Source organism: Dysidea avara, chromosome 3 (genome assembly GCF_963678975.1).
Source record: "Dysidea avara chromosome 3, odDysAvar1.4, whole genome shotgun sequence".
Taxonomy (NCBI): Eukaryota; Metazoa; Porifera; class Demospongiae; order Dictyoceratida; family Dysideidae; genus Dysidea; species Dysidea avara.
This window is the reverse complement of record NC_089274.1, coordinates 27,330,937-27,351,204: the sequence shown is the minus strand read 5'-3', so window position 1 is coordinate 27,351,204 and position 20,268 is coordinate 27,330,937. Positions and strand designations below refer to the sequence as shown.

At 36.9% G+C, this 20,268-nt stretch overlaps 1 protein-coding gene across 3 annotated transcripts; it reads right to left on the bottom strand.

Annotated features, from left to right (window-relative positions):
• Positions 1–163: 163 nt before the first annotated feature.
• Positions 164–20,252, bottom strand: LOC136250584 (ribosome biogenesis protein BRX1 homolog). Of its 3 annotated transcripts, none has more exons than XM_066042803.1 (12): positions 20,094–20,251; positions 19,978–20,039; positions 18,788–18,840; positions 8,621–8,664; positions 8,451–8,521; positions 7,734–7,783; positions 7,201–7,274; positions 7,104–7,154; positions 6,956–7,057; positions 554–587; positions 409–503; positions 164–350 (listed from the first exon to the last, which is right to left on the bottom strand). In XM_066042803.1, exons 1-12 carry the CDS (start codon positions 20,217–20,219, stop codon positions 222–224), a joined length of 891 nt encoding a protein of 296 aa, XP_065898875.1. In that variant the 5' UTR covers positions 20,220–20,251; the 3' UTR covers positions 164–221. The 3 variants fall into 3 exon arrangements, with proteins under 3 accessions (XP_065898875.1, XP_065898876.1, XP_065898877.1); XM_066042804.1 differs by having other exon boundaries at positions 6,956–7,027; XM_066042805.1 differs by lacking the exon at positions 409–503 and having other exon boundaries at positions 20,094–20,252.
• Between the last annotated feature and the right edge of the window lie 16 nt (positions 20,253–20,268).

Genomic DNA, 20,268 nt, shown 5'->3' with positions numbered 1-20,268 from the left:
TACTAAAAGTACACATCAACTGTTATATATACCCATATTGGGTTATGTTGATCTAGCACCAAATGTAAGCAGGCTCATAGTAACACAACTCCCACACCATGACAACAAGAATAAATTTGTTGACTTTTAGGGGTTATTACTGTAAAATGGAATTACCAGCTGCTCATGTTCAACATATTTCATTAAATTTTACAGGCCACAATGTGTGTATATATATACCATCAGTCAAAAACTCCCTCTAAAGGATCTTCAATAATTTCTCTTGCCTCTCTTCTTTGTTTGAGTTCACGCTTTGAGGCTACCTTGTGTTTGTATGCATAACTTGACTTGCTTCTTAGTAGTTGACGATACTACAAAAAAAATAAGGGATAACACAAACAAAACAAGTGTTATAAAATTTTCACTTACTACATTGGGTGAGACATAGTGGGGATTTTCATACAAAACTGGCCCTCCAAAACTTCCACCAAATATTTTGATTAAATTTAATACAAATCTTGGTCCTATAATTAGACCACTTTACACATGTACACAGAACTACACAAAGTTGTACCTATTTCTATTAGTGATTCTCCTTCCTCTGATATCTGTTAGCAAGAAAGAATAACAAGTCAAAATAACATTGATATGTATACTTGTACTTTGAGCTACATTATGTGCTTGACAACACGTCTCAATAACTAAGGACACTCCAACTAAATCTCTTGTTTCTCGGGCCAAACTTAGCCAAGTACAGGGTCAGTAGGTCAGTAAAATAAAAATTAAAATGTTACTTTTTACTACTGAAAAGTGATTTTGTGAGTCAAATGGTAGCTAAGCTACATTATGATTGCTACACCATCTTTCAGTAGCCAGCTATATATAGTGAGATTTCAAGTGTTGCTTACTTTTGTGACGAGCCTTTAAAAGATAATTTGCAAACCTTCATGACATTATCTCTACTTGCAAGGTGATCATTTGTGAACATAAACAATTTGCACTGAAAAATATAGGGTTGGTCGGGCCTAAGAAACAAAAGATTTAGTAGAAGTGGCCTAATTGTAAACAGTAGATCTGCACATATGCATCTAAAGTATTTTTGGAAACAATGGGTTGATTACTATTACTACTACCACATACATACAGGTACACATTTAATGTAATTTGAAGATATAGCACATCAGCATTTTTAATCTCAAGGATCACTCAAGCTGCCTACTGAGTAAATTATAGCAGCATAAAAATTTTGGTGACAATCAAACAGACACAAAATTATGGAACTTGTGTGCCTCCCATGTCCCATATGGTGGTATATACTAACCAGATGTTATCTACTAGACAGATGCTAATAGCATCGTGGGGTGAGCCTGAGGCAGTGAAAACTGAATATTATTTATGGAGCAGAGTGTGTAGTAACCACTCACCCTGCAGCAACTCTGCCAAGCACGCAATTGCGATGGTTGAGCAACACAAAGTATCCACTGTAGAACAACTAACTAAGCTAAAACACTTTTTAATGTGCTTTACTACATGATCGCTACAAAGCTACGTGTTCTCCTGCTGTACTTGGATAGAACTGGCACACACGAGTGGCTGTCCAAATTTATTATGAGTCGTGCTGTGCAAAGTGATTGAAACTAAACTAGCAATTAAAACATTAACTTTGTCTTGAAATCCATTTGGTGATAGATAACGCATGGAGTTAAGCAAGGTAGGCAGTACTTAATTATTTCAGGATAGATCTTTAGAGTGAAAGCATGACTCTAACAAATTCATGCAGCCACTCGTGTGTGCCAGTTCTATGCAAGTACAGCAGAACACGTCGATTTGTAGCGATCATGTAGTAAAGCACATTAGAAAGTGTTTTAGCTTAGTTAGTTGTTCTACAGAGGATACTTTGTGTTGCTCAACCATCGCGACTGCAGAGTTGCTGCAAGGTAAGTAGTGCATAAGCACTATAGAGGATGTAAATAGCAGTAAATACAGTATTTATAGCATGGCTAATCTTTCTTCTCTGGAGAATCGACCTTTGGTCCGGTCCGGGTTTTCAGAACCCCCGAATTCTATAGCTACATAACAGATTTACTGGAAATATATGGTACAAATAGGCATGTGTGAAATAACTAGTGTAAAATAATAATTACAATCATAACAACGTAGTTCACAGGTGTAGTCAGCGAGTCAGCCAGGTATGCAACTGTGACCAGCTCATCACTGTCTGAGGTTGTCCAATATTGATCATCATCCAGGTCATTCTCCGAGACACTTCCCCAGTACCATTCATCTATGTCTTCACCATCACTGGCATCCCCATCATTTATCAATACCAAAGTAATGCAGTTACATGTGGCCAGACAGTAATCTACACGGATAACTTGCCGTGACATAAACCATCCTTGGCACACGTATGACAAAACAGTAATCTACACCGATAACTCCAGTGATATGAACCATTTCACATTACTAAATATGGCAAAGTAGTAACAAGCTATATAAATTGTTGGTATGACTGCATGTATGATTAACAGAACTTTTTGAGTTGGTATTATTATATCTTTTTAATTATTAGTCATGTATCAAACAGTAGGATAGTACTGTTTAAGTAGGAATCGCATCAACAGTGACACGTGCAGCTAATAAAGCTGCCTTTTAAAATCATCCTTGAGACATCTTACGTGACGAAAACCACCTTTATGGAATAATACTAATCCATCTAACATGAAATACAGCATTAAAAACAAGAAAATACTTTCAGGCGGCCGGATATAGAACTTTTTTTAAATCACCAAAACTCAAAATTTGGTCTGCTTCACTCACTGACCACAGTTGCAAACCTAGAGACCAAACAAAGCAGCGCATGGTCACCATTTTACGCCACAATAACAAACTCACTGGTGGGATGTGCCTTTTGGAGTTCTGATGAGTATGCTCCGTCTGCGCCTTGTCTTTCCTTTTATCTTCAATCAGGTTGGTTGTCATCTTCTTCAAGCATCGAAACCATTAACTTTTCGTATCAACACTTTCTTTCGGCAGCATATTAAGACACCACCAAATTATTTCAGAGCTGGATTTCAGAAGCACTTCAGTCCCGGTGCTACTAGATATCTACAACTTCGCAATTGGAATCCGTTTGCAATAGGTTCGCAACCTATTAACAATCTACCTATTTACTTAACAGTAAACAAGATGCCCTCACCCCTTATTGATCTAGCTAGCTGCACACCCCTTGGTTGACTCGAGATACTATAATAGAACAGTAACTGTTGTACAACAGTTATGTCTGATATTCTAATAGAACAGTCACTGTAACTAGCTGTGCTACAATAACAAAAAAACTAGACAAACTAGTATTTAAAAAATTGTTAATTTAAAAATGAAATAGGGATCTATATAGCTATGCAATAAAAAGCAGTGAAACAAGAGATGAACAATGGTATTACAGCATAGCTCAGTGGGTAAGTCCTATTTTGGCACATTACAGCATAGCTGGTGGGAAAGTCCCTACTTTGGCACATTGCCAAAGTAGGTACTTCAATGCCAAAGTAGGTACTTCAATGCCAAAGTAGGGCCTTTCCCACCGAGCTATGCTGTAATACCATCATTCATCTCTTCTTTCGCTACCTTTTATTGCATAGCTATATAGATCCCTACTTCATTTTTAAATTAAATACTATGATTTTAATTTTGATTGTGATTATTCATGTATTTTTGAGACAATTTACAAAATACTAAGTTAAAATGTGATGATGGTGGTGATGGAGTGCACATTGATAATAGCAGTGATGGAGTGCACATTGATAATAGCAGTGATGGAGTGCACATTGATAATAGCAGTGATGGAGTGCACATTGATAATAGCAGTGATGGGGTACCCCTTTATGACGGTGGTGATAGAGTGCTCCTTGATGATGGCAGTGATGTAGTACCCCTGGATGATGGTGGCGATGGAGTACCCTTTGATGATGGTGGTGATGGAGTGCACATTGATAATAGCAGTGATGGAGTACCCCTTGATGATGGTGGTGATATAGTGCACATTGATGGCAACAGAATATTTGGTGACAAAGGATCCAAGAGTGTTGGTGATGGACAAGGGAAATTACCTGCTGATGGATTAGGATAATCACCTGACGTTGAATTGGATCGCAATAAAGTGGTCTATATCACTATGAACCCGTACCAGAAGTGCAGTTCTATAAAATATTTTTTGCTAGCATTTACGTAATTTGATTAGCATTCATGCACGCTTGTCATACCCCCTGGTAATTAACTATCATGTTGTTCAGGTGTCATCTTAGCTCTTCTCTGTCTGTGGTATTCTCTCTGTCTGGCTAGCTACTCTTACTTATTTCTGTTCTAAACTTTCTTTGTCGCGTCTTTGTCTGCACAGTTCCCCATGCCTTCGTCTACATTTGTTTTCTTGACTTTCACAGAAGCGTTCAACAGTAGGTCAGTAGCACCTACCATCCTCCTTTCACTCGAGTCTCAGTGTCCTCTTGCATTCTTCCAGGGGTGCTTATGAATTTATGATTATATGCACCCATCTTCGATTAGTAGTGATGAAGGATACCAGAAGTCTCAGATCCATCGCATCATTTATTTGATAGCTCTAACCCATACTTGGAGTTTCAATAATCGATGTTTGATAGCACCAGCCCATATTCAGATGTTTGATAGAACCAACCCATATTTGGAGTGTTTGATAGCACCAGTAGCGTTAGGATTCATAATGCAATTCATCATGTGATGTTTGATAGCACTAGCCCATACTTGGATGTTTGATAGCACCAACCTGCGTTATCGTGCGGTGACACCAGCGATCATAAGTTTATGGAGCGTCTAGAGCGAAATAGTGGTATTTATCATGTAGCCATCTAATTGGCAAAGACTGGTAAGATTACCGACAACTTTTGCTTGATAGCACCAATAGTGTTAGGATTCTGTAACGTAATTTATCGTGTGATGTTTGATAGCACCAATTAACTTCGTATTTATCATAAATGTGTCCATTACACTGTTGACTCACTAGTGTGGGGCTCGCTCAAGTTCACTCCAATAAAGAACCTTGCATGGGAGGCCCTCAAAGCAAAAAAAACTATAAAACACAACAGTTCTATACTGGGAAGCTATAGAATACTTTGATAGACCCACAGTTGTATATCAGATAGTTATAGATGCCAGATCTATTTGCAGGCTAATAGCCTGCTTTGATCACCCAGTACAACCAGTGAGCCAAGCCAACAGCCCGCACTGTGCTGGCTGACCAGTCAACCCAACCAGTAATACTAGAACCACTGGATTCAATTTATAGACATACTTGAAGATTTCGATGATAGGTGCTTGTGATCAGCAGCAGTGAATGTCCTTACTACTACATATTGTTTATATAAACAGACGAGTCCTAGGAATTGCTTAATTACGTACCACAATCGAAAACATATAGCAATAATGAAGACGGACTATGCAGGTGCAACACAGGCGCAATGCCTAAAATAAGACTACTCTGTAAATTTCTAATTTGCCTCTCGCCCACTCTTTTTCATGCTATATTTGACATATGGCACTCGTGGCAGTGCTTTAACTCCTACATATTCTAGAAGGATCAAAGTGCTGCTGTGTACTGTACTTTCCATATAGTAACAATTAGCCACAAAACTGTACTGTATGAGTCATACAGTACATTTATGCACATACAGTAATGGACAAATTCCATAATAAGGTTTTATAGCATATAGAAATAACCGTTGCCCCTAGCAACCTGAAATTCCCAATATTTTTAGGTGATAACGTCTAAAGTAACTTCTCCAAATTTTGAAAGGATAGCATGTATATGTGATAAGATATGACATTTTGAAATTTGTGGTTTTCCCATACATTTCTATGTGAGAGGGCTACAGTTGCCCCTTCTGGGCAATCACAAAAATAAGGTATTTCAACGTATGCAAAGACCAAAAATTCAAAAGTACACATACCTCAATTTTACATAATTTGTAGGTGTGAATGTCAACAATAATCTCTCCAAGTTATAAATGAATAGAGTATATAGGTCATAAGATATGACATTCTTTAAATCCCATGATTTGTGTGATTACCGAGAAGGGGCAACTGTTGCCCCTCTCATTGACAATGTATGGGAAAATTGCAACTTCAAAATGTCATATCTCATGACTTATATATGCTATCCTTTTAAAACTTGGAGAGGTGATATAAGACATTGACACCTACAAATAATGTAAAATTTAGGTTGCTAGGGGCAACGGTTGATTTTTTTCATTATTATGAAATTTGTCCATTGGGCAAATACAGTACACTTGGGCAAATACAGTACAGTTATGCAGTTATGTAAGGAATGACAAGAAAACAATCCCATTTAGACAGATGATTGATCATGTGGTTGGCATTGCAAGCCGCTAATACTAGTCCTACCAGTATGTTCTACAACAAGAAATAGATTATCATATTAGTAAAAATTTTTGAGGAATGTAAAATTCGCAGATTTCGTGGTTGCTTGGTTGTCCACAAAATTTTCATTTAGGGGTTAGCTTTATGCTTTCTAATAGGTAACCCCAAGTGAAAAACAAGTGACCCTCAAAAATGAAACAGCAAAAATCCTGATCCGCAAAAACATTATGTACCTCAAAAATTTGTACGTATATGATACATGGACATTAATACTGATAGTCTGATCATTGAAAATTGAAGCGGTTCAGGCACGCAAGATGAATGCTTCAAGCAAGAAGACCAGGAAGTGCAGTATAGCACTTGGAGTACTGCCTATGCTTGTGTGCACAAGAAAATACAGCAATCGAGGGGTGTCTCGAGGTAAATACAGTACTCGGCTTCGCCTCATGCTGCATTAACCTCTCAACACGCCCCCCTCACGCTGTATTTTCCATACACATGTGCGGTAGTGCTTTAACTGTAACATATATTGAGTGATATACCCAACATACATATTACATGACAATGATGATACCTGGTAGTTTCTAAACCATATACGATTATCAGCTATGTTAAACTGAAACACGTGATCAATGAATGGTTTACTCTTTGGATGATAATAAGGTGTGGTGAATATCTATTGGAAAAACATTACTTATGTCTTAACACAATCACATTATTACCTGCAGTAGCAATTCCTTCAGTAGTTGATAATGGCTGGTTTTATCAAACATCTATTATCAGTGGTATAATGTACAACAATGGCCAGTATCGTATTACCTGATCAAAGCACACCATTGGTCTAGATCCTTTAAGACAATTTCCTGTGAGTTTCAATTCACTCATTGTATGAACTATACAACAGAATGTGTACAATTATAACAAGTAGAATGAAAAATCAGTTGGATTAAGGATCAAAGAAAAAAAAGCAGTGAAACAAGGGAATAGCAAAAAGGTAGTGAAACAAGAGAGGTTGTGCGTGCATGCACATGCACATGCACATGCACACACACACACACACATGTACACACACACACACACACACACACACACACACACACACACACGTACACACACACACACACACACACACACACACACACACACACACACACACACACACACACACACACACACACACACACACACACACACATGCATACATACACATATGCACACACGTGCGTGCACACGTACACACACACACACGCACATACACACACACACACACAAACACACGCACGCACACACACAAACACACACAAATACACACATGCAAACACACAAACACACACAAACATGTACGTACGTACTATTTTCCACTAAAAATTTTGCAGAAGGACCATCTGGCACAGAGGATATCCTGTACAATAAAAATATCGACAACAGTAATAAACAACTGCACATGGTTCTTACTGTACAACATGCACAACTGGTCCAGTTATATCATAACTGCATAGTAAGTGTTGAAGTTTAAATTTACAAGGACATCCCTCCCCAATTGAGTTATTGATTGAAATGGACATGTACATACCATTTTGAATTGCATGCTAAAATTATGTACACAAGCAAGGGAATGATATACAAAGAAAGAACAGCTGTCAAAAGTGTTATTGGTATAAACAAAAGGGTGTCCTTGGACTTTCACTGTTGTACTTCAATAAAGGCAATGCGTGGCTTATACACAAAGGAATAAAGCCTGAAGACACAAGAGCAATAGCTGCAATCATGAGCTCTTGACAACACTAGTACTATACAAACACTTGGACTTTTATTTTTATAATCTATTTGTGAACCAGTTGAAAAATCTTTGTTACTTCTTGTAGCAGCTGTTGACATCCTTGTGACAAATCACAGTTTTCAGTAGTTGTACTGTAGTAGCCTTGTTCTACAAATTTACACGTTGTAATCCCATACATGACCTTACGACTAGGTAGTGCCCCTAGCCTTAATTTAAGACCCAGCCTTTAGGCTTTGGATATATACAGTACGCGGACTATACAGGGTACCATGAAGTTTACAACACTTACCACATGTATAAGTCCTCTCGTTTCTTCATCTCAAAGTAGATACATTTATTACAGTTCTTCAAATCACACACCTAGCAAAATGGTAAAATAAAAAATGTGCAAAGTAGCTACCAAAGTCTAGTGCATATACAGTCTATATATCCCAGTAGGGATTATTAAAGCAAACTGACCTCATTGATTACTGGTAGCTGATCCTTTTTGTCTAGCTTTGTGTCTATAATATTTGTAAACATAAACAATAGTAAACATTTGAAAAGTTGAATAAAACATGTTCCAAAAGTACGGATACATCTCACATTACTGTAGGTCACATTCATTCATAATCCAGTAGACAATAATATATAGAACAGCACGTACTTTATTTGACTATTTGTTAAAATACTCTAATAGAGTACATATTTTTGAGGACTCCATAGAACGTACATAGAAGGTCGAGATTCTCCATTGGTATGAAATTGATTCTCCATTATCTATGAAATTGTAAATTTTTACTATTGAGTACATTTAAACAAGAAATTCCCTTAAAAGGTAGAAATTTATTCCATTAATGGCCACTGCTGCCATATGGCAGCATTGTGTCATAACTCACTCATAGAATAACCCTTAGCCTCGCTATAACTTCCAAAACATGTTTCATAGCAAGATGCACTAGTACTGTAACGGACATGCCCATGGAGGTTCCATTTGTGGGATACCCGGATCCTTCCCGGACTAGTACGTGTTTGTTATGTAATAGTGTGAAGTCTAACCTTTTATAATAGGCAAATTAAATCATTTCTCAAGTTGAAAACTAGTACTTGATACTAAAGAAAGTGTTATATATCGATAGAGACAGGTAAAGTCAACAGTTGGTAGCTTTATCCCAGACGTGGTGTGGACACAAGTGCAGATACACATGTACAACAGCAGAAAATGGAACAAATCACACAGAAACCAGCTGTAGAATGGATCATACTGTAAGTACTGTAAACTGTATAGAATAGTTCTTTGCAGTGTAATACACTTTTGTTAATAGTTAGTTGGGATTCTGTTGTTTGTTCAGGCTGATTTTTAATGAAGTTTAGACTTTGATGTTTGATAACTTTGTTGTTGTTACTGTTATGTAAACAAAAACAACAAAACAGTGAACCTGCTTAGTTTACAGCGAGTATATATATAGTTACTAAGGGGTGGTCCACAATTTTCTTCTTTTTTGCAAAGCGTACAACGAGTATTCTTTTTTCTAACCCCCTCCCCCCCCAGCCCAAAGCGTACTGTATAAATGTTGACACATGGATGTATTATATAGCAGAACAAACACATGGATACTTTTTTAATATTGCAAAATTCATGTATGGTATTTGTTTTGTCTTTTAGGCATCTTATCATTTTGATGCTTTTGAAGCTGATACCCTGAAAGAAACATTCGTACCTGATGCACATTTGCAAATGTGTACATACACATCATAGAAACAGTTCTTGGCTATCTTCAACATGTTCATACAAAACCATCCCAACACTGGCAGTAGCAACAGTAGTACTAGTTTGTTGGGTATTCACCATAGTCTGAGGTGGACTGGAGTCAGGAGATGTGGGTACACTCTGCAGAGACAGGTTTTCTCTATAGGCAACCCACAACTACCACAACTATGTATAGGTTAGGAACCCAGACTGAGGCTCTTCGTGGTTTTAGAAACCGAGCGAAGCGAGATTTCTAAAACAAGAAGAGCCAAGGGCGTGGTTCCTAACCGTCTTAGAAAATGCGGGCGTTATATATATATCGCTATGTAGGTGGAACCATTGTGGGATTGAGTTATATGTCGTTTCAAAATCGTCACTGTTAAAACAAGTCATGCAACCAGAGAGAAGATTGAACGTGTTTTCGAATTAAAGCTTGTAGCTAGCTACATTATCGCTGCTTCTGTTAGCTGGTGGATCAAACAAAGAGTGATAGCTACTGTGACAATAAAGTTACAGCCAGCACTACCAAGGGTTTAAAGTAAGTGGTAACATTGTTGTCAATGGTTAATAATATTGGTCTGGCGCTAGGCCTTCTGTGACTAAGCCAGTATATACACGATTTCACACCTACATAACTTTTTTTACAAGAAACAAATAAACATTCTACAAGAAAGCTTACCTATCTAGTTCTTTTAATAGGGAGTCCGCTTAAAGTACAGTAAAAGCATATTAAACAGGCTTGAAACACTGACGGGCATTAAATAGAACTCCATTATATTTCTGGAATTCTCCGTTTATGATAGCAAACATACTTACAACGTTATAGTCTAGCTCCCATAATCGAATTGGCGTAGGTGTGCTTATAAAAGGAATGGAGTAGGTCAAGTTCTGTTGGTCTATAGGCTATTAGCCTGTATATGCTTTGCAGAGCATGCATAGCAAATCAATGATCGAAAGTGAGATTTGCAATGCTGAGGTTTATCTGCTAGCAGGTTTCTAACTAAGAGACCTGCTAGCAGGTTTCTTCATGGTTTTTAAAGACCTCATTATCTGCCAACGATCAAAGCATACTATGCATAGCGTTTTCTAAGTAGTGTAAACAAATTAGTACCCACATAATCCAGCCTCCCATACCCAATGGTATTCCTAAACCCACAACACCTTCTGCAGGTAGAAAACAAAGCAACAAACAGTGTAGCTACAAGTTATTCAGTTGTAACCGTTTATCAGTGTTAATTGCTAGGCTAACACTAAAGGGAAAGAAAAATAAGTGCTGTTATAAAAGTATATAAAGCCTGTAGTTCATGTTATCACGCTGATAACCTCTCATCTGTAGATTCAAAGAGCTTTGTCTTTCCTTTAGCTTATATAAAGCTTCTTTTCATTGGTAGCTAACCCTAGCTACACTTGGCTTGGGCCCATGCATTAACACAGCATCAGCTCGCTTTAGTCCACCATTTATAATTGGACACTGAATATAAGTAGCAGTGGAGGTTTACTACTGGAGGTTTACTACTAGAGCCTTATCGCTACATTCAGATTTCTTGCCAATTCATGTGATCAACGTTTTTAAAAAGCGTACATGCAATTTTACCCCCTCCCCCTAGCGTACAATTTGTATGCTCGCGAAAAAGCAGAAAATTGTGGACCACCCCTAAGTAGTTCTGTGTATTGGACGGTTAGCAAGATGTGATTGGACAATTTAGCCAGTGGTTCCTGAGAATTGGCCAGGAATGGGTTAAATGAGTTTGATCAGCTGACAGCTTGGATTTCACATCTTTTTTTACCATAGCCTTTTTGAGGGCCTCACTCTTTTTTTTTTTTTTTACAGCTCGGCTGTTTTGGATTAGATTTCACTTCTTTTTGCATTTGTATACCCCAAAGCCTGCTTATGGCCAGCTTTGGGACTTTTTTAACCTATCTTTTTTTTCTTTACCACAGAGCAAGAAAAATATGAAGCAGATTTTAAATACTTCCAACTATTTCTGATGTTATCAAATGTACAAATTATATATATACATATATAATATTTAATACATGTCAACTATTCTATCCCAAAGCCTGCTTATGGCCGGCTTTGGGGCTTTTTTAACCTATCTTTTTTTCTTTACCACAGGAGCAAGAAAAGGATGAAGCAGATTTTAAATACTCCAACTATTTCTGATGTTATCAAATGTACAAATTATATATATACATATATATATATATATATATATATACATATATAATATTTATTACATGTCAATTATTCCCTACAGAAATCTTCTTTGCAGCTGATCTCTCTACTGGGTGACTTGAAATGTAACTGAAGTCTCTACAGGGTGATTTGTTTGCAGCTGAACTCCCTACATGGTGGTTTCTTTGTGAACTCTCTACATGCAAGGTGACTTCTTCTAGCTGAACTCTCTACAGGGTGATCTTTTTATAGCTGAACTCTCTACAAGATCACTTCTTCTAGCTGATCTCTCTACATGGTGAATTGTTTGTAGATGAACTCTCTACAGGGTGATTTGTTTGTAGCTGATCTCTACATGGGTTACTTGTTTCTAGCTGATCTCTTGAATTCTTTTCAGGGTGACTGCTCTATTAGGATGACTGTTCTATTAGAGTATCTCGATCTTGCACTTGCTACACCTAGTTGGATTTCATGTTATAACTCTGTGGATTTAAGTCTGATTCTTCTATACCATTGAAAAGCATTTCTAAGATGACTACTCCATCTGTACAGCAATTTTCAAAGCATTACTCCTAGCGGTTTTTCTGGTAGGTGTGGCAAGTAGTCTTTTTTAAAAAGCTAATCTTGATTGCATAATTGTTACACACTGTTGGTTTTTGTTGTATCTTTGTGGTGCTTAGCTCGATTTCTTTAAACCACAAAAGGTTTGAGGTTCAATAGTTAACCTATTCACCCACTGATTTTCAGCTTCTTCCTGTAAGCGGTTTACCCTGTAGGCATGACAACATATTGGTGTTATTTTTCATAAATAATTGCTAATAACTCTTTGCCTGTTTATCATATTCCAGCCAAACTTGGTACCAAGATGCGCCTTTATGCCCCCCTCCAAGTTTCAAGGAAATCAGATAGGGAGTTCGCATTTTATAGCAGTTTTTGTAAGTTTACGAAAAGACAACAAAAAACAAAAAAAAAACAAAGAACTAAACCAATTTTTGAAGTTGCATATTTCGGGAACGCTTGAAGCAATTTTGCTCAAATTTAGTATGTGGAGTACTGAAGTTGGCGGGTGTGTCCACAGCAAAATTCGTCTTGTTTTATAAAGGCTACAGAGGTGCAAAAATCGCGTTTTCTTTCTTCCTGTCAATATACTCACGGGTGTTGTGTGCTGGCTTCTTGGCCGCACGACACACTACCATGTGTCTTGATTCAAGATGATTAAGGTACATTTTGCTTTTACAATGATTTTGTGAAATGTGCAAAAAAAAGAAATACCAACAAAAAAATTTAAAAGAAAAGTAAAGAAATTAAGTTAAACCTTGAGACCTCATACTTCAGGAACACAAAAAAATGACCTTGCTATGTGGGATGTCAAAGGTGGAAGGTGTTTGTAGTGTAAAAATTATTCTATTTTTTGGAGAATGGAACATGGAGTTACATATGTATATTATTGTTTTCTTTCTTCCTGCCAATATACTCACACCGGCTTTCTTGGTCACATGACACACTACCACTTGTCTTAATGTAATATGTGACTGTCTCAGCAAAAACCCGACTTGTTCGCACAGGCATGCCTATTGAGAAAAACTAAATTTAAAAATAATTCGTAAAATTACGCATGCTACAAAGAAAATATGCCAGTTTTTATCGTGCCAGTATTTGTAGAAGGAAGACTCAAATTGATTAAAACTATATACCATCTTATTCGCCTGCTCATGGAGAGTTCGAAACTCTTTGTTTCGTTTTGATAGCTTCAACGGTAAGCATGTCACGTGCGTTTGTTTACGATACGGTAAACGTAAACAAAACTGTCATCGTTTCTTCTACCAAACCGCTTTCATGTCCATATGCGCAAGTATCTACAGGGCTAACACTATACCTTGGCTGATGTGCTGATCCATGGCGAACATTTTAAGTCAAATTGTAACATTGTAGACTAATCCAAACGGAAGTTATGACTGCGAATGTAAGTGCCTGTAGTTTATTTTCAGTATAGTTGCTGTACAAATCAATTATCTTACTCTTCCTACTGTCTAGTGCTATAATTTCAAAACTACACACCACAGAAGGCTGAAACTTTGGTGATCCATTCCTTGGACACTGCTAATAATGCTGAGTGAATAAAAAATTTTTTTGTAATTGTGCGAACAAGTCGGGTTTTCGCTGAGACGGTCACATATAGAACATCAAAGGAGTCATTGGTGCTACGTATGTAGTAGTAAACAAGTTGATGCTATGCTACTTTTAAAAACCAAGACTACCCCATTCTAACTAAATAGGCAATTAATCAACCATGTATATTATATTCATGCTATTGCTATTGATTCAGCTAGATAATTAGATTTGTAAATACTGTAATTTATTGTATTTCGTAATTCATGAATTAATTTGTAATTACGTAATTACATTGTTATATGGAACTAACAAAGCATAACTATAACAAATTTAAACTGCAAATAAGTATCTTCTCAACTGTTTTATAGTGTGTCTATTGTGTTTTGACACGTGAATTGCACCCATCCACCCTCACCTTACACACACGTACTCACACTTCGTTAAAATCACGTGTTTGGGTTGTGGCAGGCGCTGCAACTATTAATTATCCTTCGAGAAGAACAAAGAAGCAAATGAATCATGAAAACAAACAGCATGGTGCAGTGGACAGAACATAATCGGAACAATCGATTTGTGAATCCGCTGTCATTACCTTAGCTGTCTGAAATTTCTGGAGTCGTACACCTCGGGTCTTACGGCAAGCAGGCAGGTAAAATCCAGGTGAATTTCAAAATTTTAAAAACTCACTGTACATCAAAGTATTCGACCCTTCGCTTCGTTTAACCAAGGTACAGCATCATTAAAGCAATACTAATGTATTCGAGGTGGTTTTTTCGGGTAAAACTTATTGCAAGGCCATTTTTTAAGGTGTTGAAAATCCACGAAACCATATGATTTCTTACCAACCCCTACTATACAGTACTATTGTACTGTATGATATACTTCGTGAACAGTCTTCCTTTTTGGTTTTAACAACTTTAAAACCATTGAAGGCCTTTTAGGCTACCAGAGATGGCATACCCTTCAAGCTGAAAGGGGGGCATTAACTGTACTTATGTGAACGAAAATGAAGGGTAGCTTCAAGGGTTGTCTCTAGCATTTATTAACGCTGGGTAGTCGTTTATATAGTCTTAATTACCAGTTTAGCTTTTTTGTGAGGTAGCTAGCTAATAATGTCTTTGAGGGGTGGATCCACCTCGCGATCCAGACTTCTAAAAGCGAGGGTTCCACTCTTAATGGTGGGCTCTCCAGCGATGATTTACTGTAAAATCATCCACATTTAATTAGGCCATTAGAATTGCAGTTGAAGCCTTTGAAAGTTGCTGTAATAGCTTTAAGACAAAGCATATTTTTAGAGGCGCTTATTGCATACGAAGGTAAAAGATAGCTGCTTCAAGTTATATTTATACTATGTGGAAAACAAAGAGTATAATATAGCTACGTAGCTAGCTAAACAAAAAAGTAAACAAACTAGCTATTTAAAAAAATTAAAATTTTAAAAGGAAGTAAGGATTGGTATAATATACATGTTACAAAAAGTAAGGAAACAAGCTCAAAAATGTTACAGCTGAAATGAGAAATGATCCAACAGTAAAAAAATATGGAAACAAGATTAGACGATAACTTGCTAAAACGAGACACACTTTAAGTAGAAACTAGACTTACAGTAATGACGACAAATGGCATTCATGTACTTCCCACGAATAGTTTACAGCAATTATTAAATGCCCATATAATCATCCATGCCTGATATATGATCATGTATAAAAAGTGAATCTCTATAAAATACTTTTTAAACCAGGCGTGTACCCACAGCCAGCCTGCACCTGGTTTACTGAAATTGTTGTTGTAAATGTGTGCGTGCCGTACGTGTGTACCTATCTATGTTTGTCTGTACACACCCATGTGAGCAAAAATGTTAAATGGTAAAAGCAGCCTGGATGTAAGAATTGAAAGCTAAATTAAGTTTGCATTAAATTTCCACATACATAAACTTTGCTCTGTGGTGGCTTCTTCTCTGAGGTCTGAAATACGGGTATGGTATTTATTCATTTTAAAAAATTTAAAATTTAAAAGGAAGTAGGGATTGGTATAATACACGCTACAAAAAGTAAAGAAACAAGCTCAAAAATGTTACAGCTGAAAGAGAAATTATCCAGCAGTAAAAAGTAAGGAAACAAGATTAGATGACTACTTGCTAAAATGAGACACACTTCAATCCCTACTTTTGGCTAGCATCTTGAAATGAAATCATCAAATTAGTTTAAAGTAGGGATTAATGGAATTGTTTATCCTCACAACCAAAATATTACTTTATTCCCAGTCAGTATTTTCTACAGGATCCATAGGGTTCATGTAATATGTTTCTGACATATCAACTATATAGTACATGTGCGCGTGTCCTTGTACATCTCTGTATTACAAAACAAAAGCAAACTGCCAAAAAAATAAACTGTACATTTATTCGAATTTTAACATCACTGTTAATTTCCTGGATATTAATGTACAACTCAACTTGTTTAACAAACATATCTTAAGGACAAAAGTGTGGTTTTGTGGTGTCTGGGGTGTAATATATGGGAGAGGCCTTGTGGGCAGTCATGTTTACTGTTGCTACAACGTGCATAGTGACAAGTAGGTGTTAATAAAATAAATTGTTACGTAAGTAGGTGTTAATAAAATAAATTGTTATGTAAGTAGGCACTTTAATGTGACCTTTATGACATGATACACAAGTAGGTAGTAAACAATGATGGTCCCCATCAATGAGTTCATAATATTATTTATAGAGGAGAGTCTCCCCACACAAATATGTGACTGGATCTGCAAAAACAGGACATAATTGCATATTTTTTGAATTCCTGTTTATTACATATTTATAATCTACTTAGGCAAGTATACCCACTGGCAAAGTTTCAGCCTCATATGCCAATAACTTTTGGAGTTACAGCCCTACAAAGTAGTAACAACAGAAAAATAGATTTGTACAGCAAGTATAGGGAAAATAAATTACAGGTGCTTACAAAAACGGTTATAACTTACCAACAGATTGAGGTATGGAGCTAACATTTTCACCACTGTGTTCGCCATGTACAGGGGAATCAATTACTGGGTACGTTTTTCCTTTACTCTCCCTTCTTCATTGAATAAAAAGGCAAAATTTGTAAAGAAAAATTAATCATATACAATCACTTCGACATGCAGTAAACAAGCACTCATAACTTACATATCCTTGGGTCTACTACAACTAAACAAAGATTTTCCAACTCCTCTTGAGCAGGCAAATAAGGTGATATCCCAGTTTTTATTGTTAGTCCCTTCCTTCACTAAGAAAAAAGCGTTCACAAAATTTACAGAATTTTTCAATAATACGCAAGTATTTTCACCCAATGTATTCAATGCTTTATACTGTGAATTTAGGCTTGTGCGATTATGTCCCTTTTCCGCAGATCCGGTCACGTATTATGAATTGTTGTTCCCATGAAAGTGATACAATGTGTGTGTGTGTTGTGTGTGTTGTGTGTGTTGTGTGTGTTGTGTGTGTTGTGTGTGTTGTGTGTGTTGTGTGTGTTGTGTGTGTTGTGTGTGTTGTGTGTGTTGTGTGTGTTGTGTGTGTTGTGTGTGTTGTGTGTGTTGTGTGTGTTGTGTGTGTTGTGTGTGTTGTGTGTGTTGTGTGTGTTGTGTGTGTTGTGTGTGTTGTGTGTGTTGTGTGTGTTGTGTGTGTTGTGTGTGTTGTGTGTGTTGTGTGTGTTGTGTGTGTTGTGTGTGTGTGTGTGTGTGTGTGTGTGTGTGTGTGTGTGTGTGTGTGTGTGTGTGTGTGTGTGTGTGTGTGTGTGTGCTATCTTTGTAAACACCATGGATATTATTAGCCTACAGTCATCTGTGCAATGTCATTACTCACAGGTAAAGATACCATACTCTCACTATAACAAAGTAACATATCATTACACATTGGAAGGCTCAGTTTCATATCAACATGTAATTGGCATAATTACAAGGATATGACAGCTACTTGGCAGTAGCTAAATTCAAAATAAAATGCAAGAAAAGTAAGAAAACATTGATTATATTAAAGAGAGGAGGCCACATTTCATGATCATGAATTAAAATAGCATATTAGTGTGAAAAATCTGTGAGCAATTATAAATATTAAATGTAGTCCCCAAACTGTTATTCAGCATATGCACCAAACAAATAATAATACAATATTTATATTGACTACTGTTTACTTAAAATTTATAAGTGTGTGCACATAATCCAATCTTTATGGCATCAATTACAATGTTTATTGTGGTTTATTACTAGTGCAACATTATACAGTGCTTTTTTAATGCACATGTCATTATGCGCCTGTGGTTCAATACGTTCTCAATTACAGCATATCATATTGAGTACAGAGATCAGTATACCTCTAATTTTACGCACAGTGAAAACAATCTAGTAATGCTATTAGCATTGTACAGAGTACAGAAAATTCTGTACGTGTCTCTACTAAAACTTGTATCATGTTACAAAAGAACATGAGTCACGTGCAGTGTGGCATAATTATAAATACTTCAATTCAACAATACTGACATGACGATGTATACAATCGATGCAGAGTAAATGATCACAAGACCTCACTCTAACACAACATTCACATACTCACATACAAAAGCTACATACATACCAGCTTTTGATTGTGGCATCAATATTCGAAGGTCGTTCATCAAATGCCTGGCTCTGTAACATAACACACAAAACAACATAAGTTTATGAAAGTCAGTGGCGTAACTAGAACCACACTGACACCAGGGCCTAGTGCAATCAGTAGCGCAGCTAAGCGGAAGGCGATGGGGTGACACCCCCCCACAGAACACTTATTGTACAAAAAGGCTAATGACCCAATGATGGGCTAGCCAACATACAGTGTAGTATTAGCTAACTTATATCTACTTTACAAATTACTATCTATGTAAGTATAATGTATAACCACCGCAGATTAAGCCTCATTTCACTCTCACGTGTCTCAACTGTACTCCAACATATTCGTACACGATCAAGTAGAGCTATGCAGTGCATCACTGGCACTATGATTACTGCATTGTAGTTATTTACATTAGACACTCCTGGCCACACTGATTTCGTCCACTGGATTTAGCGAATTACCACCCCAGATTCCAGTTTCACTCCTTTACCTCTATTTCCGAGTAATCTTCTCTACTTTAATAAATAACAGACCAACTCTCTCAACAATTCATTGCCTCGTAGTGCAGTTTATCAGTGTTATCTCAAGCCTCAATTGCAGAAGGTCAACCGCTTTCTTTAAATACACTATCACATGAGTAGTCTAGTCTAAAAATAGAACAATGATTAGTGTAACTAATATTTTCGTTACTTGTTATCTCAAGCATGGACGATCCTTTTGCATCACACGTTCGCTAAATGGAATGAGTAAGTGTTGAGTGAAACTGAAGAAGCTGGCCATTTAGCACGACTGTTACCATGTGCTAGGTCACGTGCTGCTCAACATTGTTTACGTGGTCTAAATGTCACAGCCTATTGTATGCACGTTGAGATTTAATTTAAGGGGCATGGTAGTTTGTGTTTCGATCAAATCGATCAATGGTCCACTATTGATCACTAAGAGATACTCTAGAATATAGACCAAACCAGTAAGTCTTCTTCGCTGTTTTGTTCGAATTTATGATGGTCCGTGACGGTTGGCCAAGCCTATCTTGGCGTCGCTGTATAGCTACAAAATGTATTTTCAATCTAATAATTTGCTGACACCCGGGCCTAGGTTTAGTTACGCCACTGATGAAAGTACATACATACTTGACCTCAAAGTAGCAAAAATAATAAAAGATATAAACCTACCTGTATGAAACACCTCTTGAGCAAAAAACTAGCACCCTGACTTTATTTGTCCATTTCTTAACCTATGAATTATGGACAACTGTAACAAACCTATATACACTCACCAAACAAAACACCTTTTTGGCTGCTGGAACACATGCTGCTTTTTCTTCATCAGTGCTGTCAGTTTCAATAATAGTCTCCGGTAAAGGCTCTCTTTTTCGCTTTTTCCCAGCAATTACACGTGCTTTTTTAGTCGGCATTGTTTAGAATAATATAAAGTATTTCATATATTTCTCATAGCTTAGCGTA